General features: G+C 46.2%; 2 protein-coding genes across 3 annotated transcripts; one reads left to right on the top strand and one right to left on the bottom strand.

Annotated features, from left to right (window-relative positions):
• The first annotated feature begins 320 nt into the window (after positions 1-320).
• Positions 321-19,837, top strand: mrpl11 (mitochondrial ribosomal protein L11). Of its 2 annotated transcripts, none has more exons than XM_062476663.1 (6): positions 321-469; positions 4,743-4,905; positions 17,600-17,695; positions 18,800-18,893; positions 19,223-19,382; positions 19,589-19,837. In XM_062476663.1, the coding sequence occupies exons 2-6, from the start codon at positions 4,783-4,785 to the stop codon at positions 19,692-19,694; spliced, it is 579 nt and encodes a 192-aa protein (XP_062332647.1). In that variant the 5' UTR covers positions 321-469; positions 4,743-4,782; the 3' UTR covers positions 19,695-19,837. The 2 variants fall into 2 exon arrangements, with proteins under 2 accessions (XP_062332647.1, XP_062332648.1); XM_062476664.1 differs by having other exon boundaries at positions 352-469; positions 4,746-4,905.
• tmem265 (transmembrane protein 265) lies at positions 6,758-11,890 on the bottom strand. Its single transcript, XM_062476383.1, has 2 exons — positions 11,226-11,890; positions 6,758-8,274 (listed from the first exon to the last, which is right to left on the bottom strand). Exon 2 carries the CDS (start codon positions 8,270-8,272, stop codon positions 7,178-7,180), a length of 1,095 nt encoding a protein of 364 aa, XP_062332367.1. The 5' UTR covers positions 8,273-8,274; positions 11,226-11,890; the 3' UTR covers positions 6,758-7,177.
• Positions 19,838-21,289: the final 1,452 nt, after the last annotated feature.

Below are 21,289 nucleotides of genomic sequence, written 5' to 3'. Positions count from 1 at the left end.
AAAGTGCATGAGTTGAGGTCATGTTTAGGAATTTCCTGAGGACAATTTGGTTGCAGCATATACGCATATAACATGAAGTAAAAAATAAATAAAAATCTTCATACAACCAAGAAAAACAAAACACATCTCAATTTAATATATTTCAACTAATATTACGTAGAATTTAAAAGCTAGATGAGGGGATACCACATCGAATATTAAGGTCCCAGGTTGAATGAACGGAAACTATACTCTTGACTGAGACTGAAAGTATGCGGGAAAAAGAATAGCAAGCTGATAGCAAGACGTAAACTGTGACTTCCCTGAACTTTGATTTTAGAACTTCACTGGACTATTCCCTCCGCTCCAGTAGGTGGCAGCATTGGTGCTTAATGCTCGCTCTTCGGTTGTTTTCAAGATGTCTGCGCCCTGAACCGTGGTTACGACGTGAAGGTGCTTCTGGTGAATTAATGCTGAGCCACTTAGAAAGGTATGATGAACCAAATATTTTATAGTTTATACGTCGTTTTTTCATCGTTTTACCTTGCCGGAAGTGTCAACAATGTGGCTCAGTCTGCAATGTTCTTTTAGGCTATCTAAATTGATAAAACAAATGTCTCATGTTTGCCATCACACTTTTTCAACCATTCCGTGCACAATAGTCTTAACATTTTGAGAAAGCAGGATTACTACAGCCTTCTTGCTGGAATTGCTAAACTAGCCAAGTTGTCTACCTACCTGCTGATACTTGCCTTCAGTAGGCAACGTACTACAGTAGTTAGCGATTTGTTTAGATACACCTAGCCCAATAGGGTCGCACTGTCGACTCTGAGAAAATGATTGGGACTGAAATAGTTTATCCATGAATATAATCAAATGCCCATTTGTTGTTATTATTCCATTAAAATGTGTGCTGAAACATGCTGGAATGTTGTCAAGCTATGAAAGGAAAAACTGAATAAGCAGTAACTTGTTACAATAAAACAGACTAGTGTAAATAATAGTATTTTTAGTGGAGGTAATGGGTAATTTTATATAAGAAGTGGTCTTCAAGGTTCCATTCTGTAGCATTTATGTCTGTTATAGGTTACGTTTTATATTTTGCAACTCATTACTGAACTGGGCTTAGTCAAATAACTTTACTGAGACAAAATGGGTCTTTCTCATCAACTTGCATGTTCCATTTTGTGGATTTTTAGGACTTAGCCAAATTCACTTTCGATGGCCCTGAGAGTAAAACTTCATTACATTCTGCAATCAATAATGGTCTGGATGGGTTGCTGAACTGCTGAATACAAATGAGAGAGAATACAGAGTAGATATTTTAGGTGTTGTATCCTACATCGGGACAGCTTCACATTATTGATGTTTTGTGGGGGGTTTTCTGTCCTTGGACAAGGTGGTTTGTATATGTGTCTATTTCCAAGTATCAGTCAATTTCAGAGATTACAATGTAACAGGAAACCATATTATTTGGAACTAGGAAGTAAAGATGATAGAGGGAGAACACGTGGGTCATCGACATGTTAAGTTGTGAAGCCTAAAAAGACAGTTTCTTGCAGTGACTTTTAACAAAGACACGGATTTCCTTGCACTTTATTTTTCATTTCTCTCAACCCTCCTTGGCCACTCTTTCACATTCTCTCTCCTGTTTTTCTCTTCTCTCTTCCTTCTTCCTTATAAGTCTATGTGACAATTCGGAGAACAATCCCAACAGGTCCGTCTCAGTAACACTGATGACTTGGTACAGCCTTTCACTTTCCCACCTTGCTGTCATCTCCAGTTCATAGGGGCTGCCACTAGATGGACTGCCAGACACAGATTGTGTTCTGGCAGTCTGCCAGAGCAGGCTCAGACTGTTGTAGAGCTAAAGTGTCATTCTATTGATGATCATTTCACAATATTGTCTGTTTGTTTTAGAAGCATTGGAATACTATCATGCTTTAGGTGTGCCAAAGTGTTTGTGGCCCTTTTTTTCCTGGCACTTTAAAAAGAGTTTTGAGGCTTTTTTAGGTAGCTGGAGGGTCATTTGATGCCCTTGTATCAAATGTGCTTATTTGTTGAGGGTGTAAAAACCTAGCCTGGCTTTGCCCTCCTACGTACTTCCGCTCAATTTTGATTTAGCTTCTGTACTAGGTCTGGCCATGATGTAAGTAAGTCAGATGTCTCCGGTTAATTTTCTACCGGCCAATCAGCGAACAGAGGGAGTGGCTGTCGTGCGCTAGTTTGTGTTGTAGTTCCGTAATGGTGGCGGAGAAAGATGCGAGCGAAGCCATTCGGTCCGTTGTGGCAACGCTGCCGAATATCCATAAACTAAAGCCAGAGCAAGAACAAGTTTTGCTGAGTTTTGTTGGTGGCCATGATGTTGTGGCCCTCCTCCCCACGGGGTTCGGGAACAGTTTGATTTTCCAGCTACGGCAGCTAGCTCTGTTACAGTAGTGGTGAAGGAATTGGCTAAGGCGAACGATAGCGATTGGTTATGGCAGATCAGAGTGGCTCTGGGCAGATCCAATAGTTTTAAACTTCAACAGAGTACCCGCCTACAAGGAAGTCAATGCTTGTCAATGGAGCGAGGCCAGACTCTCTGTACAAATGAAATGTACGAGAGTTTGGTTAGGACCAGGCTAGGAAAAACCACCCACACAATGCAGAGTTCAAGAAAGGGCAGTGTACCAGTTTGTGGATTATTTTGGTTCCTGTTGCTAATTGTCGGATTCTTTTATGTGGATGTTTCTGTTTTTTCTCTTTGAAGTATTGTCAGCTTTCATCAGTAATTTTGTGCTTTGGCTTTTTGCCCTGTATGCGATCTAAGCCCATGTTTGTTTCATTCAGTTCAACCAATAGTGTTTGGGTAGATAAGCCCTAAGCTAGGCAAAATGATCTCTTATCTTAGCTTAGCTTGACTTGATGTTATTTATGGGGGCTCTCCTTTTTTATTTATTAAAGTTTCTAACTTGCAAAGACTTTTACTCACAAAGGACATTGCCCTTCCTTTGGGATTGCCACCAATAACAAGGCTAAGACCATACCAGGCTGCAATCTTGGGGTTATGTCATGCAGGAATTTAAAGTACTGTATCTCTTTGCACACAGTCTATTGTCAATGCTCTTTGAAATGTGCTGTCAGTTGAGTTGTTACTTGGGTGTTATGTAGGTCAATTCCTCCCAAGCTCTCAGTGCCTGGTCTTGTGATGAGTGATTTCATGTTGAGAGGAAACGACTATTTTCATTTTTACTGCTCACAGAGATTGGAGTTGTAGTGCATTAAAGCATGACGCTGTCATTTCTGCAGCACTTTCAATTTGTATTCCCTGAGTCCCAAATTGAAGTTCAATCCCAACGTGTGCTGCCATCCCTTTTTTTGTGTTTTACCAGATTTCTGTGTAAATCTTGCATTTCAATGACAAATCCATGACATTGTCTTGTTGGTGTAAAGAACATCACATGTATATCTGACTTACTAATTGGACCCAGTGTATTCACGTCAGCTAGTTTTAAGTGATGCAGTTGTTATTTCCTTATAAAACCTGAAATATTAGCCTTGCTTATCAAAACAGTCCACACTCCTCTTCTTTTCGGACTGACTTTCAAATCGATCGAAGCTCCAACAAGATTTTTTTAACAGAGGAGTAGCACGTTAGGTGAGCTGCATGAAATAGATTGCTGAAATGTAGTTTTAACGTGAGTGACATTCTAAACATATCAGGGTTTAGCTTTAAAACTAAATTTAGTTCTACAGATTTGACACTACGGGAAGCTTGGATGAAGCCCGCTTAAACAGGATGTTAAGGCACCACGGTCAACATAATTACCTAAACAGACCTATAGTCCAACTTTTCTCTCAGGAGAAAAGTTCTACTTTGTAACTCAAAGGCGCACACAGCCATACATCTTTTCGATCGTTATCGCCTCTTGTTGATGTAATCTGTTCCTCTCGGTCGCCCATGCAGGATCGGTAGTAAAGCTCTCGCTCTCTCCACCTAAGTGCTCACGGTTATTGAATGCAGGTCTCACCCAGCATCACCTGGCCAAACCTCAAAACTCCTACTTGTCTCTTCTCTACACACATTGATCTCGACGCTCTGCCTCCCCGTCGGAGGACTGCAGACCTGCTATTTATGCTGTTTGCCTCCCCTGGGCAGGGCAGGAGTTCAGCCCACTCTCTCCACTCTGCTAATTGACTGGTAATTTGGTAATGCATTTGAAGGTGGAAGGGGAAAGTAGACATGCTCCTCTGTTCTTGTGGAGAGTGACGAATCCGTCACCTCCTTTTTATTATAGTGTCATTTATCCCCCTGGCCCCTCCTACCATAACACCAGCCTGACTTCTGAACCCTGCTGATGGGGAGGGCTGTGCAGAGGCCTTTCCAAGATCAGAGCAGAGAGACGGTGAAGGGAGCAGGGTAGACAGAGGGATTTGTAGTGCATCCTGTGGTTTGATCATAGAGAAACCTAAACCCTGCCAAGACCAAAGCCTGGCCTCACTCCCCTCTCTGTCTGATCCTCTCTCTACCAATTCCTGGAGGAGAGGTGACTCTCGCGCAAGGGATCGAAGTCAAAGATTTTCTAATGGCTTCTAATTGCTCAACTTCTGCAAAATGAAAAACCATGGACTTGTCCTGAGGTGTCAGTATCGATCAACTTACATTACTTTTTAATGAGCCCAGCATGTAAATGATTTGTTGCAGTTGCTATCACAGAGCAGCTCATTTCCTAGTTTCCTCCTAAATGCTAACACCATGCACTGTGTTCATTTTTCTTAAGCAGCGAGAAGATACAGAGATAGTCAAACGGACAGACTGACATGTCGAAGATCTCCAGGGCAGCCAAGGCGGTGAAGAAGGTGGACATGGGGGGGGTGATCCGCTGCATCGTGAGGGCAGGACAGGCAGCTCCCGGACCCCCGCTAGGTCCTATCCTGGGACAGGTAAACTCACACCTCCCAGCATGTCTAGCCCATTCCCTTTCAATCATGACAACTGTCAGGATCTTGCGCTTCATCGGTAGCTCATGAAATATACTTGGAAGTCCCTGCCAAAAGTGTGTGGTGGATGTGCCCTTTGAGAGCTCAGCTATGATGAATGATTTAGATATCCGTCTGTTAAGTCTCTCTCCTCCTCCCGTACTTGTGGGGCTTTCAGAGTCTTAGGGAAAGATGCCTTGACATCAACGGTAATGAGGTGAGATGAATTGCAGCCAAGAAAAGCCAAGTCATATTTGTCTGAAGGTGCCTTTTTGGGGGGGATTAGGCAGTGCATTTACCATATGCTTGTGCTTTGTTGCTCTGTTGTTTTGTTTGGCCCTGTGTCCTTGCTACATTGCCCCAGCGTAGGCTGAGTGTGTGTGTGGGTAGTAAACTGTAAATAAATGGCCGTCGGCAGCCATTCTGCTTTAGGCGCTGAACATGGTCCTTTTAATCTTCCCTCTCTACTCCTCCAAGGTTTTTTTCCCCCCTTCTCTAACTAACCACCCTTGACAGCGGAAGCACAGAGAGGTAGGCTGCCTGTCGGCCGCGGGGCAAATTTAAACAAACGAGAGAAATAAAAGAGGGAGCAGTAGACAAAAGGGGGGCTTTGGTGGAGGATAATAATTACAGTCCACATCGACATTAACACAGGCCAATGAAGAGGAATAGAAGAACAAAAGAGATGGTTAGAGGAAGGAAGGAAGGATGGAAGGCTGGACGGACAGACAGAAGTGGTTTCCCACTATTTGTGGGACTGAGCTGAGATTCAAGGGGAGTTGAGGATTGCTGAGCATTGTATCGGGGTCTTAACAGGTGTGACAAATTCAAGGCAGTAGTCATTTGCAGAGGCTGCTGCCGGTGCAGTTACAGCCATTATATTAGAAATATGAAAAACTGCCCAACGGGGAGTGCATCCAGAATACGTGTGTTTGAAATGTAGAATGAGCAAGGGAGCGAGAGATGAAAGAGAGAGGAGGAGGAGAGGGAGACGGACTCTGTCGGCTACAGTTCATAGGCATGCTGATTCCCTCCCGAATCCCTCTGAACCAGAGAGAAACTCCCCCGAGATAATACACCACTTTAAATGAATGAGTGTGTGTGAGGGTGAGTGAGTGAGTTTTTTTATCCTGTCAACACATCCTGTAAATATGCCCTGTAAATCAACTATAAAGTGGAAGCAAATAAGCTTTTAGCATTTTGACAAATGGTTCGAAATTTCAATTAATAGAAGTATTAATGGTTTGAGGGGAGGCAGAGGTTTACACACAGTGCATTAGAGAGCACTGATGATGATGGAATAGACCCTCTCCTGTCCTGGAAAGTGCATGTGGTTTTTCTCTCACATACACACACACACACAAACTAGATTTTTGTCACTCCCACACCCTCCTTCACCCTCCCGCTCTCTCCCACACACACACACGCCCTATCACATCTTTCGACTCTTCTCTTTCAACATTAAAGGCAGACAGGCAGCTCAGGGATTACGGCCAGCCTATCAGAGCTGATGGTGCTGGTGTAATTGTGATAAATGACGGCTCTTCCTCTGTGTGTCATCCCTGCGCAGACTAACACGGCCCGTCGCCTCAGATGTGTGGAGAGCTTTGATTCCCTCCACTAGCCCCAGCTCTCACCCTTACTGTCCGACATAGAAACACTTGGTTTTGGTGAAGTTATATAAGGAGGCTTTGATACAGTGGATGCAGCCCCGCCCCCGCCCAGTCGTGAATGATCGACTCCTGATCATGTTCCATCTGTGTTGGAGGTGACAGCCTGCCAATACCAATCCCACGGTACACAACAGAGCAGGAGGAGTGTGAAACGTTTTATTACAGTTTGTTGGAGGCTGTTCTGGAAGTGCAGCCGACACCGACAGCAGCTGTGGAGTAGCGTAATGGTATACATACAGCATATGCTCAAATCCCTCGTGGCACACAAGATAGTGTACCAACGCCAGTGCTGAGAATAGGAGCTCCTTGCAAAGGAAGGCACTTGACTGTACATCTACCCCTAGGCCCTCCCCCCCTCGCTCTCCACCTCCCCCTCAGATACCAAAAGCCTAAGGTTTGCCAGCACCCCCCTGGCTGGATAAATCATCCCTTTAACCAAAGTGATCCAAGTTAAATACGATGAGCTACTGCGCTGGCTTTTCCAAACAGCAAGTGATGTGTGTATTGTGTTAATGTGTGTGTGTCCGTCCAAGAGTCGGTAGTAGCTTTTACTGCTGAAGAGTCTAGAGTTCATGAGAGATGAAGGAGGGGCCCAGTGGGGCATCTGTATGGTCCAGGCTGACGGTGGAGTGGGCGTGGCTGTGGGAGCGTGACAGTGTGTGGTAGCGGGAGGGAGGCCCGGAGGAAGTCTTCCCCTGGGCCTGGGCCTCTCCCTGCTGCTCTGAGTTCTGGCTTGGCAGGGTTGTGTCCCCTGCCTCTGTCCCAGCCCTGGCCCCTGGCCCTCGAGCACCCCCACGGTCTAGCTTGCGCCTCTCCCAGGCAGAGGTGAGTTTCACAGCCAGGGCCAGCAGGTTCTTCCCCAGGAAGACGGTGGAGACGCGTGGGTCCCTGTACCACAGCATGCCCGTGCCCCTCAGGCCCAGCGTGAACACATTGATGGTGACCAGGCTGAGCCAGGGGTACAGAGCTTCCTTGCGGGGCCCCCTCTGGCCAGGCAGGGCAGCTGCCCCCAGCTCTGTGAGGGCCACGCAGGGCAGCAGCAGCAGCAGGGCGTAGCAGTAGAAGAACACCAAACCCTCAGCCCACAGGGGTAGGCCCAGCTCACCTGCCCCAAGCCCTCCACCTGCCCCAGGCCCTCCAGCCCCAACGTGGGCCTCCCACAGGCCTGCCTGCAGGTCCAGCACATCTAGCAGGTCCACCACCACCCAGAGCAGCCGCCCACGCACCTCCTGCTTCCTGCGCAGCGGTGTCATGTTGTCGGCCCCCGTCAGGATGAGGAAGAGCGAGGGCAGGCAGACGGACAGCAGCAGTGTCAGAGTCTTCCTGGCCAGCGGGTCAGGTGGACGGCGTTCCTGCCGGTAGTTCTGACACACGAAGAAGAGCTTGAGCTGCAGCAGGGACAGGAAGAGGAACCAGAGAGCGTTGGCAAAGCCGCGGCGAGGGGATTGTGCCTCTGACACTACGCCCGCCGACACGAAACGCAGTGCCAGAAGGAAGCACAGGTCGCCTAGCAACACAGCAACACACTGCCAGATGCCGGGTCCCGGAACACCACCACGAGCTCCCAGCATGCTCTGCTCCAGTAGGTAGAGGTCGACCACTGCCATGGTGCTGACCGTGACCAGGGTTGATACGCACACCTGGGGCGTGGGCACCATGCCTGAAGCACAGGGAGAGATAAAGAACTAGCGTTAGACACACAGCAGAACTCAGGAACAGAACAAGGCACTGTTTCGTTCTACCCTTTATCTGGTGCATGACACATTTGACATGGGGGATGCAGGCTCTAAAGGCTAGTTTTCAAAGCTCAACAATGTTTGTCGTCGGTTGATGCTTTTTTTTGCCGTGGAGGGAAATGTTTTTCCTGCCAAAATAAGCACCGAACCTTCCACATCTTTGGTCAGGAATGTTGTCTGCCCGAGCCATGCATGCTGAAGAGCTGTTTGACTGTTTCATCCCTCCTCTGCGGCTGTTTTATTCAAATGCGCCTCACTTGCTATGAAAGTCCAACCGTCTACCCTAGCTAACTCAGGGAATTTCTTCTGGTTTTCCTTTTAAAGAGGTTTTGCTTCCGTGTCTCTACCTTATTCATTATTAATTAATTGTGTCGAAGCGCAGCCAGGCGCCCTGTCGGAGCCTGTTCCTCTGCCTGTTTAGTGTGCCTTGTTGATTCTCATTGTGGCTGCCGCATTCTCAACACTGCATAAATTGTCTTCTCATTTTGGCGGAATATTGATAACTCTTTGTATTTGTTTGGGAATGTTTTTTTAAATGTGGCTCCTTCCATAGCCCCCTCCGTGTTGTGCCTTTGAGCGCACGCTGGCGATACTAATTCAGTAATCCAACACCCATTGAATATGAGTGTGTTCATTTTTGTGCTTGTCGGGCCATATTTCAGCCCTTGGGACAGTATAAAACCTCGCTATTGATCTCGCCGTGAGAAATGATCATTGACTTTACGGTGCAATCGAAGCAGCCTCTCTTTATCGTATTGAGCTGGTGGGCCTCCGGGGGCACCATGGCTGTCAAAGACACAGCGCTCAGACGGGGGGACGCGGCCGTCAGCCCCGCAGCAGCCAGGGGTGGCAACCACTCCACTGGATTGATGGCATTTTAATATGAAACCATTACAAGGCCTGATATGCCATAATGGCAAAACTTGAGAGGGTGATCGTGTGAGCGATTGTCAACAAGGCGGCCCATGGAGAACAGCTACCTGTAAGTAACGTGTGTTTACGCACTTGTAAACTGCCTGTGACGGGAAATAGTTATCCATCTCTTCTCCGCATGACTGGCAGGAGCTGACATCCATGTTGAGCTCACTGCACATGTGGGTGCGTGTGTGCGTGTGAGAGAGAGCCTGAGTGGAAAAGTGAGAGATTAATATCCTTGGCTGTCTACATGCCTAATAAAGTGTTACTGCATGATGGTAATAGTTCATAAATAAACTAGGGGGGAGAGAAAGAGAGCAAGGAGGAAAATGCAAACAGAAAGTGATTTAATATTGAGAGGAGGGGTTGGGGGTGAACCGTGCCATATTCCTGGACAGTCTGTGCCAGCAGCCAGCCTTTATGAATAAATTCTAATGTATTCATCACTGGGGATCTGAAGAAATTAAAGACATTAATAAGTCTGCTGAGACAGATGAGTGAGACAGACGAGAGAGGACCTAGATGGACGACTCTGCTTGGGGGCTTGGAGAGAAGAGACATGGACGCCAGCATCACTAATATCTGATTATCTGTGAGGCCTTCTTGTTCCACTGCAGCCTGCAACTTGATTATCAGTGCTGGAATTGAATGCATTCTACCAAGCCGCTGACTGAGAGAATATTGGAATTGAAAATTGGTGCTTTATCTGAACAAACCCAAACACGTGGTGAGAGGGAATGGCCACAATGCCCTGGCTTTCTCATTCTTTTTTTTCCTCCTCATCTCCCCATGGTGGTTTTAGTAATTCAGCACACATCTTAAATTGTACCCAGAACCCCTGGAGTATTTCTGTCAGCCTGTGTTTGTGTTTTGACGGCTTGTCGACACCCATAATTTATTCGGTTCTGAGTGAGTGGCTAGGATGACAGCACTGTGTCCACTCTGCTCATCAATAATGACCAAATTCATCATTCCCCACGACTACAAAATGACATTGTGTTGACATGCCAACGCAGCTTATTCCTCTGGAACTTTGATTAATAGCTTGTAAAAGTGGGGTTTAGGTGAAATATTTGTTTTATTATTTCCCAGCCGTAGGTGGATAGAATGTCATCTTGCATGTTTGTCAAGTGTAGCACATTGTTTGTGTGTGTGTGTGTGTGCGCGCGCGTGCAGTGGGGCAGGAATGCTTTCACCAATAACCCAGGTAATACATAATAGCACTAGAATCCCTTCATTTCATCACACACCACACACACACACTCTCAGAATATACACACATGCACACACACAGACACACAGGTAGCAATTTGTTAACATACACACCCTCTAATCTGTCCCATCTGTTCATCTAAAAATGCTGGAGGTTTGCCAGGTGTACATAGATGCAGATAAAGGAAGATGAATTGCTCCAAACTCCCAATTCATCTTTATAAACAGTACCATATAAAGGCTTGTCTCAATACCAACTAAATAACATATACACCTAGCCAGCAGACCAGAACAAATCCAAACTTAGAAATGTAAACTATCGATCTAAAGTATAACAATTAGATTTTCCATGAGTGATTACAATTATTTGTAGTTATATTGAGTGAACCTGTCAAATGAAAACCTACATAATAGGATTGTGCAAATCTGCATCTAATCCAGTTGACGATATTGCTGGCTGACTAATTGACATTTGTTGATATAACAAAGGACATTGGTATAACTTAAGATCCCTATGACTGTAACCATGCCACATGGCACACACAGGGTCCCACATATTGATCCTTCAATTCTCTAGATTTTCCATTTCTATTATTAATATAACCTATCATTTATTTTCCATGTGAACTGTGCTCTCTGCAATAGCAGGATTAAACCCTCCATTCAACCCTTTCATGCACATGTTCTGTAATGGCCATTTCAGTAATGGACTGCTATAATTGAGCAGTTTCAGAGTGATTGTAGTTACCCAAAGCATGCGTTCTTGCTCTTCCTGCTCCTCTTGGCTTGGTTGAAAACCACGTATTCAAGTCGAAGTCAAGCGCTCAGATTTTCATCGAAGTCCAGAGACACTGTATGTAATTATATATATCTTTAATGCTTTGAATTTAGTTATGTTTTCCCTATACTACTTCCGTCTAAAGTCATAATTTGTTTATTACCAATCTTATAAGAAGTCAAGCCTTCGCCACATTCGAGTTTAACTGAATAAAGCAAGTTCAGATCTACACAAGGTAGCTTTTTTTCATATCCACTGGATCTGTCAGTGAAGCTCGAGCCCTTGTTACAGGATCGTATACGGAGCATGTGCCATCTGCTGCTATGTCCGTCTTGTATTTAACACCTCGCTCTGTCTGTAAGCCGGAGATCCAATGACTCGGGATGGAGCCGTGCGGCGCTTGTTGGCTGGTCTCTCGCTGTGAGGTGTCGAAGTCGGTCAGAAGTGGACTGATGCTTGACGCGGAATCATTAAGGAAAAACCCGCAATATCCTGACAAGAAGACGAGTCGTCTGGAAAACAGAAGCTCTTTACAAACGTTACGGTACGACGAGTGTTGGATTACGAAGAAAGTCGCGACTTTATGATTGCGGTGTTCATTTGTAGGCAGGTTACGTGCCTTCGACTCTCCCCCTCTTCTTTCTCTCTCCGCCCTCCCACCCACTGTGTCGCCCCCTTGCCGCCTCCTCCTTTTAACATCAGCTGTATAACTTTAGTAGGCAGTGTGTTAGAATATTGAGCAGTTGACGGTTATGTCCATTTGTTATACGGTAACCATCTTGATGCCACTTAGTGAAATGAATATTTGCATAATTTTCCGTAATGTATGGAAGTAGTCTACAGTTCGTTGCCTTGGCTCCTGCCCTGCTGGGTAAAAGAGCATGGGACAAATAGAGCGCGAGATGCCTTTAGCCTGTGGACACATCTCAGAACGCAGATTTTGCAACTTTAATTAGACCTTATTCTCATTGTTTTGATCCCATCCTTAATCATTTTCTTGTTTTGTTGTACCCATCTAACTTTTCTTGTTAAGGATGGATTTTTGAATTACTCCAGCTTGAGTTTTCGGGAACTCATAGTAGTCTATCATATTGAAAAGGTCAAGCTTCCACAGCACCTTGAGGTGTGAGGAGAGAGTATTCTAGTCATCTCAATGACTCAATCGCCACCTTCTCAGCAAGCTATCTAGATCCAGAGTCTCTTTCATTTTCTCTCTCTCCCACACCAGCCGGAGTGTTGAGGGTCATCTCATAGTGAGAGCCTTAATCAGACCAGGAAGGGGAAGCAGCCTCATCGTTCTTGTCACAACCAGCTATGCGCTCTACTGGCTTTCAGAGGGAGAGATTTTCCATGCCCTGAGAACTGTGATGGGTTTTTTCCCCCCCTCTTCATTTCTCTCTTCAGTGCTGCCTCTCTTTACCTCTCTCTCTCCTCTCACCAGTCCTGTCCTCTCCCCCTCGTTTCCCTCTTTTTTCTTTTGGTTGCCCGTGGGTGTGGTTGAAGGTCACTCAGCACTGGCTCTCTTTCAGCGTGGAGACCGAGAGCAGCAGGCAGGCACAGACGGGGAGGGAGAGGGTGGAGGGGGTGAGGGGACAGTCCTCAGCACTGCACTGTCATCACTTTCCTCTTGGACATGAGTGGGGCAGAAAGTTAAGAAGGACGTGAGGGTTACAGACTGGCAGAGAATGCTCAGGACCGAGGGCCCCAGAGCGCTGCTCATCCGGAAACCCAAGCGGAGCTCCACAGCGGCAGTGTGGCGGAGGATCGGCCAGCTCCCAGCTTTCCAACACGTTTCACCCCACTGCTTTGTCATGCTACAGTTGCCATTTCCCACCACACAACACAATAACCCACACTACCCATAACAAGCAGCCTTCACTGTTACTGTGTTAAATCCTTAACTTGGCATAGACTTTTAACTCCTTGCTAGCAGTCTACCTCAGCGCCCACAAAGCCCCAGTGTCTAGACTCTAGGCTGTGGTATTTTAGTGCACAATCTACTGTATCTTTAGACCCCATTTCAACAGTCGTCCATTGGCCACCACTATCCTCAGACAACTACCTGCAGTCCAGGCCTGCTCGTCTTGCTGCCTCCCTACACACATGATTAATCAAGTGAGGCAGCGAAGGCAACAACACTTTCAAGAGGCTGAGGAGATCCTAATGGAGTTGAGAAAGTTGTTTCGGTAAGATGCATTTCCCCCAAAAAATGTTTTCCCTCAAGCTTTAAAAAAAAAACTTGGCAGCTAATGGCCAAAAAGCAAAGCAGCGAGTCTTGGTGCATTTGAATTAGGTAGCATATAATATAAGAGGATCACTCTTCATAGCTTCATTGCATGAGGAGCCACTGGCCTGTACTTGGAACAAAGCTGTGCTGGCTGGCCAGGATAGAGATTGACCTGTTTTGCTTGTTATGCAGACTAGCCCTCAATATATTTTCCCAAAATAGTTTGGGAAAATTATGCTTGGATTTGCTGTTCACCAAATTGTCTTATTCTAGTTGACTGCCGTCCCGGGTCAGAGTAATATTTTGGGACCGTTTAGTGCAGGGGCGATTCTAGGATCAGACCTTTAGAGGTGCTCAGCCCCCAATGAGAATGTGACATGGATACAGTGCCTCGCAAAAGTGTTAAACCCCCTTGATAATAAATCACTAATTTCACTGGATAACAATACATGTATTTATTATTATGCAAAATATTGAATTAATGAAAAAAATAGCGATGTCCCTTTCTAAATGAACTACCAGCATCAAATAATAAACAATAATTTATTTTATTTTTATGATTATTATTTTTAGGGGTGCTGAGATGAAATTTAGGGCACCCCTAAAAAGGGTATAAAATCGCCACTGGTGTGTTTAATTGGTCAATATAAATCAATAGCACCGCATGTGTGTGAAATCTATTTGTATTTCCACTCAGCTGACTGAGGGGGTGAGAATGCCCTGCTCATCCCTGTCACCGGCTGTGTCCTAGCATCTCCCTGGCAGTGCCCATGTATGCTGCCCATGGTGGGCTAAGAGCATGCGGTGGAGGGTCAGGCAGTCTAATCAGGTGTCTGAAGTCCTGATAGCTATGACTGTGATGAAACAGCAGCATCGGACTGGATTAAATGAACAAGGTAATAGTGGTAATGAATGAGAGTGTTTCACACTGGAGAGTTTAATTAACCCTGTGTCCTCTTCGCCACCTCTCCTCTGGAATACCTCCCTCCCTCCTCTACCCTAACCCCCCTCCCCTGCCCAGCCCACCCACAGCTGTCTGCCAGGGCTATCTATCTGCTGTCCTTGTGTGCCAGGGGCAATTAATCCTGCCCCAAGGCCCCCTCTATCCTGTGTGTGTCCTCCATCTACATCTGCCATGCTTCCCTACACCTCTTTCTCTGCCTCTCTCACCCCTCTATCATTACGTCCCTCTCTTGCACAGGCGCGCGCGCACACACACACACACACACATGCTTACTGACACCAGCGACCACATGCAGAGTCACAGAGAAATAAACCTCTTTACATGCTGATTTGCTTCTAGAAAAGATCAAATTAATATGCATCTGATACAATGTCCTATTTAAATGAGAGTTGAAGTGCACATATTTATAGAATACACACATACTCCTTTCATCCCGGTCAAACTTGTATTTTCCTTTTTTCAAATACTCTTCATGATTGCTGTCCACACTGTAAGCACTCAAACATACCTCACAGTTCTATCTCTCCTCTCTCCCTGCTATCCTCCTGGGCACTCCTCCACTTGCCCTCCTCCCTCTTTTCCATGTCAGCACTATATCTTGTTAAAAAGAGTTAGTGAAGCTGAAAGGCCAATCACATTTACATGAGAAGTGATAGAAAGTAAGGAGACAATACGATGGAAGGGTCAAATCATGCCGACACGTCAGAGATTGTAATTGCAAACTCCTAATTGCTCTCTTAATTACATGCAATAACTCCTTCTCATTCACCAATCTCAATATGGATCGCCGCAATTATTTAGCCCTGCCGCCGGTTGAGTTTGACGGGCGGAATATCTCCGTAGATTAGTGTTAATCCTGATGCCCAGGATCTGGGAAGCCTTTGAAGACAGCCCCCAGTCCGGGGCCAGTGTGGAGCCCTCCGCCCTGGGTGATGGGCTGCAGCCATTTCACACTGCAGAGCTCCGCTCCAATCAGTCATGGTGGAGAGAGGAGAGAACGAGGGAGGGCGAGGATTTAGTCGGCCGTTCGGACTCTGGGATGATTAGATGTTGAGATGGAGGGATGAGAAGGGGGAGAGGGAGGAGCTATTGGGCCAGAGCACAGATGCGAGGGTTCCAGTTCCCTGCGATAAATGTCATGGGAAGTCTGGAAGCCAAGTGAACCTTGCTTTCATTGCATGCCAGCCCGTCCGCCTCTTTTAAACACTCGTTACAATTACCAACACGGCTCCATCCCAATAATGACTTCAATTAGTCTATTAAAAGTCCAGGGCAAAGAGAGAACTTTCTCACCCTGTCATCTTCAAACACAGACATGGCCGGACCCTCATGTAATGCTTTAATTAAAAGATGATTGCTCTGTCCGATGTCTTCTGCGTCTGTGGGTTCTAAGTTTGCACTCATTTTTCACTGTCTGCGATGTCACTTTCATTGTCCATCTCTGTCTTTTACTGCCAGTCTGCAAGTCTTTTGAATAGAGTTGCCTCCATCTCTTTGCTGTATTCAGGCCCTCTTTAATAGCATTAGGGTGTATCTGCGGCTCTACTCGGCCCTTCCGAGGCATTGTTACTGTCTATCTTTAGCATAGATCCTCGCCTGTCTGCCCGCGTAATGTCTCAGTGTGGAGACTTAAGCACTCCCTGACAGCATTAGGCTTCCGGAGTTTCCAGGAGGTCCTCTTTATATCATTGTCTGATGGCCGGAGAGTCAGGAGGAGAGAGATAGAGGAAGATCATTATCTGATGGGGAGGGGAGGGGGAACTGAACGTGGGAAGGAAGTGAGGCAGGGTTTGTGTGGTGGCGCTGGAGGGCCTGCTTTGACTCGCTCCCTCCCTAACATCACAGCTTTCACATGATCCATATTTAATTAGAATTTTCATGCCTACCTCCTCCTTGTTTACTTAGCTCTGTTGTTTTTATGGGAGGCCAGAGGAGGGACTGGCATGCAATAGACAGTGGTGAGGTTGACATGGGATTACTATTAATGAGCGAGGAGGAGGCAGGAGAGGCAAGGCTCTGGGGGCTGAACACTTTTTCCATTTCATTAGTGAGATATTAGAATTCAAATGGAACTCATCAGCTCTGGCAACAATGTTGGTCGTGTTGCAAAGTCACAGTACACTGCAACCTCTATCAGGTTTGGGGACATTTTCTGAGACAAGTCACAGAGAAGACGGGTAACAGTTGTTGCGGTGGCGGAGATATAAGACTGAGGTGATGGCTGAACACACGGATGGACTGATCTGGTTAAGATTCATCAGGTGTTTCAAAGTTGCCGAGAGAAGATGATCTCAGAGTGCTACACTCCGTTACTCCCAAATCAACAGACGTCTTGTCATTGAAGACCGTCGAAGGAAGAATGCCTTCTCATTTTGTCATTATTATAATCTGGAGGCCGGCTCTCAGCACGCTCCATAACGGCCCTTATTGTAGCTCGTAGGTTGAGTAAAATGAAAAAATTATCCCTTTTTGCCCTCAAACGCCTTTCTGAAATCAAACATTTTAATCAGGATGTTGCCTTTGGGACAATGGCGGGTGAAGGTCAGTTTAAATTTCAGCAGCTGTAATTATATTCTTGGTTAGCAGCCATTGCTTTGGATTTCAGCTTGGAGAAAAGATTTTCTCTTTTTTGTGTGTGGATGTGTGTGGAGGTAGGAGAGGGGGATGGGGGCTGGTCGGGTGTTGACTTAATGTCACCCATCCATTTTGCTTTCTCTCTGGTTGGCCTGGCAGGAGACTGGGAATGGGAGACTCATTCATCACTGGGTCTCCTAGCCACAGGGCACACACATGCGTTCTGTCATAGCCGGGCACACACTCTCTCACACACGCGCCCTCGTTGTGAAAATGTGGCACGCATGATCACACAGGATACTAATACACTTGCACAATCTCAAATGCTGGCACACACACACACAGGATCACCTGCCGACCCTCCCAGTCCACGAGGCAGCCAAGCGTGCACACACACTCAGCCCTCTCACAAGTCTGGTGATGGATTGACTGACACAAGCCAGTCATTGGTATTCCACCAGCAAAGCGTGCTATGAATGACGTTCAGAAGAATGTTTGCAGGTCCAGACTCCTCATACATTTTAATACAGTTTATCCTTCTATCTTTGCCTCTTCTCCTTTCTGTTTCTCCTCTAACAGAAGGGGATCCCCATCGGGCAGTTTTGTAAGGACTTCAATGAGAAAACCAAGGAGATTAAGGAGGGCATTCCTCTCCCCATCAAGATCAATGTCAAGGTGTGTTTTCCATCCCCTGCATGGGTCTCTTCCCCCTCTGTGCCCCCAGCCAGGTCTCTACGTCATTGACTCCAGTGTGGGTCTCTACTAGGTCCTGGAGCCAACCCCCACCCTAGATTGGAAGTGATTTTAGTAGCTGCATACCATTACCCAGACCCCTCCATTATTCATACTGTACCTCTTAAGCCCTTTTGTTTGCAATCATTAATCTATCTTTAACCAAAGGGCTCTAGACGTCAATGAGAATTTGGTGCAAATAATGGTAAAAGAGACTAGAGAGAGAGACTGTTTTGTACTTTTAGAGTCCATATACATTTTCATTCCAATGCCTTACTAATTTGGCATTGTGCCCTTTTTGTTCCTCCTACTGCAGTTTAGCAGTATATGTGTAGGTCTGATCTGGTCTGTGCTTTGATCTGAACACATATGGCATAGCTGAGGAGGATTATAGAGATGATCTGGGGTTGTGATGCCCTTAGCATGTTTTTGACACTGAGGACTCTGTTCAAGCATCAGCATGCTCTGCTCATCATCACCATCTGCTGGTCGATGCTGGATGTAACGCCTCCCTCACAATCTACCCATGGGAAAACAACTCTGTCTTGTTACACCCCTACATTGCTCTGTTATGTTTCTGTGAATATGTTGCATCATATGTTGAATTTATATAACTAGCTCTATGGTCTACCATTCTTATGAATTGCTTATGTTCAACAGGGTCTCAGTGCTGAAGGCCTGTGGCCATGATCTGCCTCTCTCCATTATTCCTAAATAATCCTGTACTCACTTGTCCCTGAGTCAGTTTGTTACAGGGGGAAAAATTCTAGTTATTCCCATATCCCTGTGCACCACTTCAACCAAGGCTGAATAGAAAGGATTGTTGCTAATGGTTAAATCAATTCAAATGCATTGGGCCTTTCCAGCTAATGACCATTTCATAGAGGGTGATGAATAGTCTTGCTCCATAGAGGTTACTTATGACAGGACATGCCTACTTTGGCAACGTAACATTAAAGGTATGAGAGCAGGAACCTCCACTGCATGTGGCTGCCACATCCATCTCTAATCCCACTCTGATGTTCTCCATCGACCCCCAACCTCCAGCCTGACAGGACGTATGACATTAAGATTGGCCAGCCCACAGTCTCCTACTTCCTGAAGCAGGCGGCGGGCATCGAGAAGGGGGCAGGGAAGACCGGTGAGTGTCATGGATGCCTCTCCTCTGTCGCAGCCCTGGTAGAACAGGATTTCTTTGATTGATGATATATTTATGATCGACTGGGGAACTGATGCAGCCAATTAAAGGCAGAGGAAGGTAGCGGTAAAGGTGATGCCTTGTAGAAAAAGAGAATTATGGATTTACCCGTTCTGTTCCTGTACTTCTCTCCCCCCTCGCTTTGTCTTCCTTTTCCTTTTACATTTTTGTGGTTCTTTCACCCACTAAAGCCATCTTGTTTCTTATGTCCATCTTTTTCTTACACTGGTGTGTGTGCGTGTGTGTGTGTGTGTGTGTGTGTGTGTGTGTAGGCCATGAGACTGCAGGGATGGTGTCCTTGCGAGCCGTGTATGAGATCGCCCAAGTGAAATCTCAGGACGAGTGTTTCACCATGCAGAATGCCTCCTTAGAGACGGTTGTCAAGAGCATCATTGGCTCGGCCCGTTCGCTAGGCATCAAGGTTGTTAAGGAGTAAGTTTGTTTTCCATTTAATTGGTAGGAGCTAAAAATAGTGCGAATTCTGTTTCACTTTCTGTCGGGCAGAACCTCGACAACCAATTCTTTGGTGTGCATCATTTATGTTGAATCACATATCTCAGATACACACACACACACACACATATACATTCACTGGAGTCTCTGTCTCACTCTCTGTCCCTCCTTTGTTCCTCCTCCAGTTTAGAAGCAGACGAGTACAAGGTCTTCCTAGAGCAAAGGGAGGAGCACTTGAAAGCAGAGGCAGCTGCTGCTGCTGCGGCGGCTGTTTCCTCCAAGAAGAAATAAGACCTCTCCCTGTGCTGCCCGTCTACCCTGTCCACCCATCTGTATTTATATGCCGGCCCAACACACATGCTAATGTCATTGGAATTGTACTTTGTGTAATTTGCATCAAAATAAATGTTCGATTGTTCATTTAACACTTTTAAGAGCTGTGTGTGTTTCATCAATATCCTTCATCCGTAATTTGTGTTTAGTTGCCCGAGTCGATGAATGTTTTATTGACTCAGCTTAACTCTGCTATTGTCCAGGAAAGATGTCTTGACTCCCTCTCCCTCTTACTAGGAATCTAAAACGGTCTACTGTAGTTCTCATAAATTTATGATGGTGTTGCATCTACCATCTATCAACATAATTACTGATAATGATATTGTTCCTAGCGGTGCCATTGAAATGCGGTTGACCCTACTACACTCTTCGTGCCTTCAACATGTTTTATGTTACTGTCAAGACAACTTAATGAATTCCCCATGCACATAAAATAGCATCACGAGTCACCTGAGCCTATTATGAATTCCATTAGTTAGGTTCAACTCAGCGGTCCAAACCACAGGATTTTTTTCAGCTAGGGTGTGATGTATTGCAAGGTTTACAGAACACAACACCAATATTAGCAACGTCTTGTTTTAACAAGGCCAGTTTTGAAAGATGCAGTACTCCTGCTGAACCAGAAGGGAGCAGTAGTGGTTTGTGTTTGCTCTGTGTTCCTTCCCCCTCCAGAAGGAACACTGCATAGACGGGTGCTGGAACAAAATGTTCGGTTGCAGAGTAGAAGCATGCTGTGGCAAAGCCTTGTCTCCTTGGTTTATAAATAGTTAGGTTAAATTCGCCTTATATGGGCCTGTGCCTTGTTCAACAGAGCTGCTTTTGAATTGAAGCTGCGTGGATACTGGGGTGAAGGGCAGTGGACAAAGATGCCAGGTGGTGATGCTCTGCAGGCATCAATGGTTTCACCTTCATTAATTCACGCTCTATGATTCTCAGATACCTTCCTGTCATGAGTCTCTAAGGCATCACGTTCTCCATCCCTTCCTTACCTCGTTCCCTCTCTTTTTGTCTTCCTCTCTTTGTCTCCTTGCTCTCTCTCCCCCTTCTCCCCTCCCCTCCTGCCTGAACGAGAGCCTTAGAATAGAAGGGGCTGCTTGAATCAATGCTCCTGAGCAGGAATGCCCATATATGGAGTTCTGAAACCCTCACAGAACGCTGTCAGAGTAGCAGGTACATGGAGTAAGTGTGGGCTGCTGTGATTTGTAAAGAGAGGGATGGGGATGTGGGGTGTGGAGAAGGGCTGGGTCATACGTCACCACGCTATTGTGCGTACGTGTGTGCGTGTGCAAGCGCGCCTGCTTAAGTGGGAGGCCTGGGTGTGCGAGCGGAGCCTCGGTGTGGAGGGTGTGCGTCAGTCTGAGTCAGATAGTGTCTCATACTGTCTCGTCATGTGTGTGCGTCAGTGCTGTTGCTGAGCGGACATCGCTCCAGGGGAAGAAACGGAGGAGGGATCGCAGGAGAGGGAGGGGTGATGATGATACTGAGGTAGGAGGAGCGGGGGAGACTGACAGTGACAACACAGAGAGAGGATGAGAGAAAGAGAGAGAAAGAGA

The sequence above is a fragment of the Osmerus eperlanus genome, chromosome 13 (genome assembly GCF_963692335.1).
Source record: "Osmerus eperlanus chromosome 13, fOsmEpe2.1, whole genome shotgun sequence".
Classification (NCBI taxonomy): Eukaryota; Metazoa; Chordata; class Actinopteri; order Osmeriformes; family Osmeridae; genus Osmerus; species Osmerus eperlanus.
This window is presented reverse-complemented; position numbering and strand designations above follow the sequence as displayed.